This window comes from Sinocyclocheilus anshuiensis, unplaced genomic scaffold, assembly GCF_001515605.1.
Source record: "Sinocyclocheilus anshuiensis isolate Anshui unplaced genomic scaffold, SAMN03320099.WGS_v1.1 scaffold551, whole genome shotgun sequence".
Taxonomy (NCBI): Eukaryota; Metazoa; Chordata; class Actinopteri; order Cypriniformes; family Cyprinidae; genus Sinocyclocheilus; species Sinocyclocheilus anshuiensis.
In genome coordinates this window covers 45490-56558 of record NW_015548222.1, presented here as the reverse complement: position 1 = coordinate 56558, position 11069 = coordinate 45490, and the positions used below count along the sequence as shown (strand labels likewise).

The 11069-nt window shown below is 36.6% G+C and overlaps 1 protein-coding gene across 4 annotated transcripts in view; it reads left to right on the top strand.

The window, feature by feature from the left end:
- LOC107654257 (neuronal membrane glycoprotein M6-b-like) overlaps window positions 1-11069 on the top strand; it is a 68718-nt gene that overhangs the window by 50025 nt on the left and 7624 nt on the right. For all 4 annotated transcript variants that reach the window (XM_016441270.1, XM_016441269.1, XM_016441272.1 and 1 more), the window contains exons 2-5: window positions 7325-7511; window positions 8161-8317; window positions 10292-10460; window positions 10853-10926. In XM_016441270.1, the coding sequence (XP_016296756.1) occupies window positions 7325-7511; window positions 8161-8317; window positions 10292-10460; window positions 10853-10926 (587 nt within the window). The remainder of the gene's footprint in view (window positions 1-7324; window positions 7512-8160; window positions 8318-10291; window positions 10461-10852; window positions 10927-11069) is intronic.

Here is an 11069-nt window from a genome sequence, read left to right as displayed (position 1 = left end):
ATATATATATATGTATGTATGTATGTATGTATGTATGTGTGTGTGTGTGTGTGTGGTCAAACTATACTTTCTGGACGGACCAATGCTCACTATTAAATAACTGTTAACTATGTATTTTGCCTCAAACTCCTAATTTGCTGCTTATTAATAGTTAGTAAAGTTGTTTAGGTATGGGATAGGATTAAGGGATATATGGTCATGTAGAATAAGAATAAGGCTTTATAAGTACTAATAAACAGCCAATATGTTAGTGATGTGCATGCTAATAAGCAACTAGTTAATAGTGGTCACTAAGCTAAAGTCTTACAATACTTTACTGAGGAATGAAATGAGTAATGTACATACATTTTTATAAAATTGGAGGGTAATTTTAGAATGTTAGTTTACCTTTTACGTCAGTTTTATAGAAATAATATTTTAGAATGTACTGTAACACTCTAAAACTTAAAGTAACAAATAAAGCTGAATACAGTAACTTATTATGAATGATGATACATTTGAGATTGGTCAGTGATTCAGAAATTCAGTCTGATTATTTCATCTTAAAAAAAAGGAAAACAAAAGATAATGTAAACTATTTTGGAGGGATAGAGGAGAACTTTTGGCAGTTAAAATATTTTCTGGAATCATTCTGAACTTAGTCATAATACTGAATTTATTCATTGAGCACACAACCTGAATTCATGTCTCTTCATTTAGACAGGGTCATGTGTAAAAGTCACTTCACAATGTCTTACTATCTCCCCAAGAGCAAATAGCAACATCATGCTCGAGTCATTTCTCACATTATTTTATGAAGCCAATTTCTAAAGCAGTAAGATATCCCAAAGATATTCACACGGCTGCAATTATGAGGTGTTAAGGAGACCAATTGCACAGGGTTGCCATGGAAACACCAGTGGCACACGCAAGAGTGTGCAATTTTACGCTCTTCTTTTTTCCTCTTTGTGTGTGTGTGTGTGTGTGTGTGTGTGTGTGTGTGTTTGAAGCTATTTTTAACAAGCATTATATAAGAACTCTGTGTCACAAGCAGCATGTATCTCCTCTCGCTCTATTGTCTCTGTTCTTCAGGTTTGCCTGACCTACGACTAACACTACTGGTTGAATTAAGCAGTTCACTCATGGAAATGAGTTTGCATGAGCATTGAGAATAATAATAAATGTGGTTGGTTGAAGAATATCATGTGTCCAGATCTCTGGTTGATGTAAATAAACTTGCATGTGTAACACAGCCCATTCTCAGGAATTTTTTTTATATCTTTATTCTATTCTATTCATTTTGAAAAGATAATTGTTGTACTTTGTTGTACACAGGTTCTGCACGATCCTCTTCAATAATATCCTCTGCTTCTCAATCAGGCTCAAAATGATAAGCAATATTAACGATGCCGTTGTTTACAATACAACTGGAGCACATGCCGCTGTGGTGAGTGGCGGAACGGTTAGACACGCACTAGAGGCGGTTTAGCCAATCACAACACACTGGGCTAGCTAACCAATCAGAGCCCATCGCCTATTTCTGAGGGCGGGGCTTCATAAAAACAGGAAAAGATCAGCCCGTTTCTCAGAGAAGGGACAGAGCGGTGTGGAATAAAGGTAAACTATGTGAAAAATAATGCGTTTTTTTTTTAACTAAGCATTAACACGTTAGACTGCACCCCATAAACATAATCAAGCCTAGAAAAAACCCAGTGAACCACCCCTTTAAAGAGTATAAATGTGACAACAATACTATTAAACAGAAAGTGATGGACAATTTCTGCATTTTCAGAGAACAAAAATTACATTGAAAACATAGTCAAAAGCAAAATTTAAGTGTAATTCAATATTTTTAATGGTATAATAGTGATGAATGTTATGCCATATGTCACGTCATGCCACAACCTGAATTCATGTCTCTTCATTTAGACAGGGTCATGTGTAAAAGTCACTTCACAATGTCTTACTATCTCCCCAAGAGCAAATAGCAACATCATGCTCGAGTCATTTCTCACATTATTTTATGAAGCCAATTTCTAAAGCAGTAAGATATCCCAAAGATATTCACACGGCTGCAATTATGAGGTGTTAAGGAGACCAATTGCACAGGGTTGCCATGGAAACACCAGTGGCACACGCAAGAGTGTGCAATTTTACGCTCTTCTTTTTTCCTCTTTGTGTGTGTGTGTGTGTGTGTGTGTGTGTGTGTGTGTTTGAAGCTATTTTTAACAAGCATTATATAAGAACTCTGTGTCACAAGCAGCATGTATCTCCTCTCGCTCTATTGTCTCTGTTCTTCAGGTTTGCCTGACCTACGACTAACACTACTGGTTGAATTAAGCAGTTCACTCATGGAAATGAGTTTGCATGAGCATTGAGAATAATAATAAATGTGGTTGGTTGAAGAATATCATGTGTCCAGATCTCTGGTTGATGTAAATAAACTTGCATGTGTAACACAGCCCATTCTCAGGAATTTTTTTTATATCTTTATTCTATTCTATTCATTTTGAAAAGATAATTGTTGTACTTTGTTGTACACAGGTTCTGCACGATCCTCTTCAATAATATCCTCTGCTTCTCAATCAGGCTCAAAATGATAAGCAATATTAACGATGCCGTTGTTTACAATACAACTGGAGCACATGCCGCTGTGGTGAGTGGCGGAACGGTTAGACACGCACTAGAGGCGGTTTAGCCAATCACAACACACTGGGCTAGCTAACCAATCAGAGCCCATCGCCTATTTCTGAGGGCGGGGCTTCATAAAAACAGGAAAAGATCAGCCCGTTTCTCAGAGAAGGGACAGAGCGGTGTGGAATAAAGGTAAACTATGTGAAAAATAATGCGTTTTTTTTTTAACTAAGCATTAACACGTTAGACTGCACCCCATAAACATAATCAAGCCTAGAAAAAACCCAGTGAACCACCCCTTTAAAGAGTATAAATGTGACAACAATACTATTAAACAGAAAGTGATGGACAATTTCTGCATTTTCAGAGAACAAAAATTACATTGAAAACATAGTCAAAAGCAAAATTTAAGTGTAATTCAATATTTTTAATGGTATAATAGTGATGAATGTTATGCCATATGTCACGTCATGCCAAATTAGTGGGAATTACAATTAAATACTTTTATTTAATTTATAAAATAAATGTATTTTACATTACACAAACAAAGATCAATCTATAAAAAGTTTCAGTATCTATTTTTTTTTTTTTTTACTTGATTACAAAATCAGCTGTACATTAAGTGAGCACACACGTGAACTGAGTGACATCATTATAAGAATAAACCTGGGAAAGATAGTCAAATAACCTCAAATTATTTTTTTTCCCCTATCTTAACCTGCCATGTTTCATTCCCAAGTTTACCTGCAGTAGCCATATGTTCTTTTACAACCACTCTTGATCTAACCAGTCACAGCACACATTAAATGAAATTTCATATTGCTGTCAGATAACTGCTGTAATCATCCTCTTCATGTTGAGAAACCATTTTACCTCTTTAAATGGTCTATTATGAACTGAGCAGCAGCTGTTGTAAGAGGTAACAGTGTGACAGTGCGGAACAGATGCTTTTGTATATTCAGAGAAGTTCTGCTCACTGTAAAAATTAATTAGCATCGCTAATGTGAGTGTGTGACTGGAGGATCAGAGGGCCCATTGATGTCAAAAATGACCCTGCTGGTGTACTCTTCTATTAGCATGACTTTCTAAAGAAAATCCCTATTAACTCCTAACGTATATACAGTTTGAAAGCAGTAACAGTAAGGCAAAGCAAGGTATAACACTTTTTTCTGTTTTCTTACATGCCGTTTGTTCTCTTAAATCATGCAAACATTCATCTTGCTTGGATTAGTCCTATTATGCTCTAAAATTATGCAAAAAGCTTTAACACAAGAGCTGTAAACACATAGTACACTTGCAAAACATGTACAAAATGTTTTGACATCTACCATGCTAATATTGTATATTAATCTGGTAAACAGTCATATAGTATTATATGTATTGTAAAAAATTCTATACAAATAAATAAATTATTAATTTATTATCTGATACCATCACTGTACCGTGGTACTGCCACAGTGCTTTTTTATGGGTAATAAATTGTAGTTCCTCAGGCAGACACTCAACACTCTTTTTCTGTGTACCATAGAGATCATAAGTTAAGATCATAAGTTGCAGTCTATCTATAATGCATTATTCATGCATGTGGGGGAGTTGGTGTTGTTTAATGTCTTTGGAAGAAGATAAATAGGCAGAGAACAACATGAATAAGCAGTGACTTCACTGCACACATAATATTTCTCACTCTTCAGAAGGCATGGACAAAGAATAAAATTAGGATGTTCACATTTTAAAAGGGAAGTGCATGAGTGAGAACAGAAATACATTTTCCCATGTGTTTCCAAAATTATCATTCTAAAATGTTGAATTTTGCGTTTTCTAACTGAGGACTTTTTTTTTTTTTCAGAAAGCGGCATTGTAAAAGTACTAGTACCCATATGTAAATGTAATTAATAAAAAACATATATGAAAGCTATTAGAAATTGGAACAATATCCCATACAAACATGTATGTTTTTGTATGTGTGATGCATTTTTGGACATGAATACATTTTTGAACATTAATGTCATGTATATGTATATCCATCCATAAATATAAAAGACTGACATTGTCAGGGCCCCGTGCGGACCCCGGTGCAGGTTATTGTTGTGGGCCCTGGTTGATCGTGCACTTCCTCTTTGACCTAGATAACTTATGATATGAGTTGTGTTGTTTCAAATATAACTGCTTTCCAGGCCTTGGGAGAGTCTGAGGGAGTCTTAGAAAAGGAGTTCAATTTTGAAAATCTTTGTTCAATGATGAATATGCATAATAACGTGAATATGCATAATAAGAAAAATTAACCGTGTATATGTCCAAAAAACTTTGTAGATTCTGAACACAGCCTTGTGTGTTCTTCCCATCATCATGCATTCTTTGGTGAGGGAGAACTGCTGGCAACTGAAGGACAGTTATCCGTTTAATCTAACAGACATGTTTAAAAAAAAAAAAATACATAAACATATATAAACATTCATTTTTGTATATGTTGTTTTAATAAAGTTGCATTTATAAATGAAATATTGTTATATATGGATGTTACATATAATAGCATATAAAAATCATTATATAGATATTATTGATATGTACACAGGGCCTAAAACTAACTTTTTGCCACACCTGCCAATGGCCGGTGACATGATAAAATTTACCGACCAAAAAGTTTTTTTACTGGCCATGAAACTCTTTTTGCAAAAACAGGCAGTTATTACTACTACAATAACTAAACATATTTACAATGTTTTTAATTTGTCCTGCTGGTGCATTTTCCCTCAATTTTACTTATTAATTATAGCCATTCAACATTACAGTATAATTGAAATCCATTATTTTTAACATTTAGTAGGCTCTGAAATATATAACATCTTTTAATTTAAGTGATTTTAAAACAATCTTCACATAAACTATATTATATATGCATAAACTATACATATAAATTTTTATTCAAGCTATAAAAGTTAATCAGCGACTAGAACAGTCCAAGGATTTCTCTTTTTCTTTTGTTCTTTGATATACATCAATGACAAGACTTCAGCAGGTTTTACTTTAAAAGCAGTGCTGTCTCTTTAAAACCTGATGCATATGACGCGGTTCTGACACATACCCGATTTTCTCCCAACTCTTTACGGTCATTTATAACTCATTTAAGACTCCATTTACAAGGTAACTCGCCAAAACCGCGCATTTTGACATAATTGTGTGTGTTTTCGTGCGTTGAAGCGCTACTGGTGAGCTGTCTGAAGCGGCTCAGCATATGTGTACAGCCGAATGCGCAGCCTTTCAAACTATACTTCACTGTACCGTTTAGGCGGCGTAACCTCAGGTATGTGTCGCCGAATTCTCGGGTTATGAGGAATAAAGATGGGAAAAGTTAATCTTCCGAAATGAAGCAGCAAAATCTTCTCAGGTAAAATGTATTAGAACCGTGTCTAGGGACATGCTGGCCATCACACTGCTCTGACCTTATCAGTCCGTTTGTATCCTATTATTCGATTCACTCTTGTCGCTTATGACAGAACAGCTAATCAAGATGATCTTGTCTTCGGAAAAGATTATTTTATTCTCTTATGTCAGAAACAGTGAATCTCTTTAAAAACTGGCTGTTATTTTCACTTCATTGCATTGTTATAATTCGTAAAAGTTGTACCCGCCAACTGGCGACTGACACTGTTACATTGACTCGCCAACGCTGATTTTTACCTGATTTGGCGCTTGGCGAGTGTTAATTTTAGGCCCTGTATGTACATAATACAAATTTTACTATGGGGAGTAAAATTTGAGTTTGAGTATGTTATTTATATAAATATGGCCTTATAGGTAACATATATGAAAATATCACTTTTTTTTTAAGATTTTATTTTTGCCATTTTTAAAATAGGGTAGTGTAGAGTAGACGGGAAGCAAAGTGGGAGAGAGAGAGAGGGGTGGGATCAGGAAAGGTCCTCGAGCCAGGATTCGAACTCGGGACGCCAATAACGCAATATCGTTATATGTCGACAGCCTTAATTGTTGGCGATATTGTGATAGGATAGTTTTTAGAGTTGACAGAAGGTGAATTGGGAGAGAGAGAGAGAGGGGTGGGATCAGGAAAGGTCCTCGAGCCAGGATTCGAACTCGGGACGCCAATAACGCAATATCGTTATATGTCGGTGCACTGCCCACTAGGCTATCGGCACTGTCATGGCAATATTGTTCTTGTTATAGCAATATAGGTCATATATTACATTTACATATGGGTGTTTTCCAGTTTCCATTCTGTTTTGTAAAATAATGATTGTTAACAGTGAACCTGATCATTGAACATTCAAAATAGAGAAATGTATTTGTTAGTGGCTGTAATTAAACACTTCATCCTACAGTACATCCGTCTCACCACATGTCATATGACGTGAGTGTGAAGATGGCTTGTCATGGATGGCCAGCTGATTTCATCTGACATGATTGCGTCGCATTGAGGTGTCAAGACACCAAATACATGAACCTCACCTCTCGGGGCATCAAAGGCAGAGTTGATAAAGTGATAAAACATTATCTGTCTGAAGTAGGAATCTGAAGTATCATCTGTCTTTGTGGCCTTAATAACTCTAAAGAATAATACGTCTGACACTCAATATGTTCAGTGTTCAAATACAATATTCAAAATGTATGTGTGATTAATTAGCACAGCATAAAAATATCAAAGTTGCTGTAGTGAATTACGACAAACACGAAGTCTGTCTTTCTCCCCCTACAGGCTGCTTCGAGTGTTGCATCAAGTGTCTGGGTGGTGTCCCTTACGCCTCTTTGGTGGCCACCATCTTGTGCTTTTCGGGTGTTGCTCTGTTCTGCGGCTGTGGGCATGTGGCACTTACGGGCACTGTGACCATGGTGGAAAACCACTTTTCTCACGTCACCTCTGACCATGCTACTCTCACTGATGTGTAAGTGTGTTCGTATAAACAGCCATTAAATACACCAAATACCATAAATACTAACTTCCCAATGATAGTTGTTTGTTTATTTAGATCACTACTGTGAGTTGCTTGAGGTGTGATGATTATTAGAGGTATATTTAAAGCAAATTTTGAGGTTATCTTTTTCTGTCTGTTTGCATTCATGTCTATGACATGTTCAAGGGTGACTGTGTGCTGAGTAATAATCTCTAGAATGCCAGCAAATAACTGGCAGTAGTTTCTGTTCCATCATGTCATCTGGAGCTTTACTGGGGACAAATGACCTATTGCCTTTAATTTCCTGTGTACATCTTTACTGTCAGTGGCCCTGATCAAATCTGCCAAGAGTACATCTGCATCCCCCACATAAAAGTCAAATCAATCACTGCCGCAATTGTTTACTGAGCAAGAACTCTGGGAAATGTGATCTTAAATAAGCTATGACTATACTTTGGTATCATTTCATCTAAATTGATATCTTTTCATGCATTTTAATTTGAAAGGAACAAGTGCCAGTAGAATAAGAAAATCTCTATTTGTCCTTAAAAATATTGAATAATGTTGAGGGATTTATGCCCACCCTGGATCTCTTACATTAACACATTCACTATAGTTAAATTTTTCCTTTGTTATACAGGGTTCAGATTTTGCAGTACATCATCTATGGAATCGCCTGTTTCTTCTTCCTGTATGGCATCATCCTGTTGGCTGAAGGCTTTTACACCACCAGTGCTGTCAAAGAGATGCACAGCGAGTTCAAGACCACTGTGTGTGGACGCTGCATCAGTGCCATGGTGAGGCCAGTGCGCACATACAAGAATGGACATACAAATAAATACCCAGTCTCACTGGAAAAATATTCCTCTACCTATGTTTCTGCAAAACTCAAAAAAATTTACCGATATATACCTTTCAATTCAAGTTTCCAGCTAGAGGCAGTAAAACGCAAAAACTTTTTTCCTTTTCACACAAAGTATGGTTACAGGGGCAGGTTATTGATTAATAAAGACTTATTTTCACACATTATTTTCTTTGCACAGTACTTTGTTATTATGGCCTCAGACACCTTTACCATAATGCATGATTTGTAAACTAACACATTTTGATGTTTGCATCACACAACCAGCTCCATATGTTTGGCATATGTTTTGACAGCGTAAACTTGCTCAGAATCTCACCCGGTACAGCATTTTACTTGTGATGTGTAGAGCTCAAGTGCGAATCCTCCTCAAAGACCTGTAGAAGTAAGCTAAAATGGCATAATTTTTTGAGCAAATGCATTTTTATCTCACGTTTGCTTTTGTTAACACTATCGGTTATGTTTACGGCAGGGTTTAGTGTAGTGTTTTCAGACATTAAAGAACATTAACCCTTTAAAGCCACTCACTTGCCGAACTGTTGTGATACATAGAAAAACCTATGTGTAATTTGCATTTTGCAGATATATCGCCACAGGCACGTTTAAAAAAATAGACTTACACATAATTATATAAACGTGCATGCTCATACGAATGCATTTCCCCCATCCATAAACATTAGGGGTGGTTGATTGTGATTTCACTTTTTTTAACTTTAGTTAGTGTGTAATGTTTCTGTTTGAGCATAAACAATATCTGCAAAGTTACGACGCTGAAAGTTTGATACAAACGGAGATAATGTCTTTTAAAATAATGGCAGTTTAATGCGTGCAGTTACGGCTCATAGGGACTACAACGAGCTTATTCCCAGGTTGGTGACATCACACAAAAAAACCCTGAAATTTACATAAACCCTGCCCCTGGGAACATGCAACAAAGGGGGTGGGGCCATGTTGCGCTGCTTTAGAGAAGAGGAAGAGTTGTTGCCATGCCGTCAAAACTAGGGGTGCACGAAAAAATCTATTCATATATAAATCGTGATTCTGTCTTGTAACGATTCTAATGGATTCACAAGTTTCAAAATCAGTGTTCTAAAAGCAGCGGTTCTTAAGCTGTGCTTGCACGGGTTCTGCATGATCCTCTTCACTAATATTCTCAGGGTCTCATTCGAGCTCAAATTGATAAGCAATATTGATGACGCCATTGTTTACAATACAACACCGGAGCACATGCCACTGAGGTGAACATCCACTTGGCGGTTTACCGAATCACAACACACTAGGCCAGCTAATCAATCTGAGCCCATTGCGTATTTCTGAGGGAGGGGCTTCATAAAACCAGGAAATCATCAGAGCGTTCATAAGAGAAGGGACAGAATAAATGTAAATTATGTGAAATATAATGCGTTTTGTTTAAAACAAAACATTAACACATTAGACTGCACCCCATAAACACAATCAAGCCTAGAAAAAAGCAGTCAACCACCCCTTTAATGCTAGATTTGGCATATTCACACACACAAACACACCCACTGTACATACATAGGCCAACCCCAACCCTTGAGGACAGATCTGGCACGATCAGTGCTATATACCCCAGTTGCTTTAATCACTGCAGAATCAGATGTCCAGTAGCATCCATCTTTAAAGCCTTTAGGCCATGTATGCATGTGTCATGCATTAGTCTGGAAAACGTGTGTATGTTCAAATGAGTGAGTGCGATAATCAAGTGGCAACACATCCAAGGTGATCTGGCGGTAAATAGGTCATGATTCTGGGTCACATTCATACAGTATGCACTGCAGGATTTAAAAACGATGAGATTATTCTAGTCATCATAATATTAGATATGTGGATATTGAATGGATATGTGAGCATGAGAGGCTAACAACCTTCTCTCTCTTTTTTTAAGTTTGTGTTCCTCACCTACATTCTGGGCTTGGGATGGCTGGGCATCTTTGGCTTCTCTGCGGTGCCCGTTTTCCTGTTTTATAACATGTGGACCACATGTGGAGCCATGAAGTCCCCTATTGCCAATCTCACCTCTGTGGACAACATCTGTGTTGATGTGCGGCAGTATGGTAAAAACCTTGATTGTCCTCAACCGTGAACCAGTGGATAATACTTGGTTGTATTTAGTTGCAATATCAACATCACTTTACAATGTAAGGAGTGAGTTATTCTAATGGAATGCAGCTGTTGAGATAAATCTGTCAGTGTACACTTCCTTTTAAATACAATCAATAAAATACAATCAGATGTTTCCTTCTCTTGGCTTTACTGAAACCCCTAACAGTGGGAATATATATATATATATAAATGTGTGGATGTATTTGTGTGTATATACATATGTATTTCATTTATTTCATTTATATATTTATATTTAATATATATTTTATAATCTATAATTATTCAAGTGTATTGCTTTATAACCTTTTTGATTAATGTATGTGATGCATATAATCATTTTCAGGAATCATCCCATGGAACGCTACTCCTGGTAAAGCCTGTGGCTCCACGCTAAGCGACATCTGCAATACTAGTGAGGTAAAGTTACTTAATTTTTCCCTGAAGATCACCACATATGTATTGACAGTAAGATCTTTTCTTTTCATGTCTACATTTACGTGTAAAGCCTAAAATATTAAATAATAGTTGAGTTTTTTTGATGGAAGTTTGGGGGGGGGGGG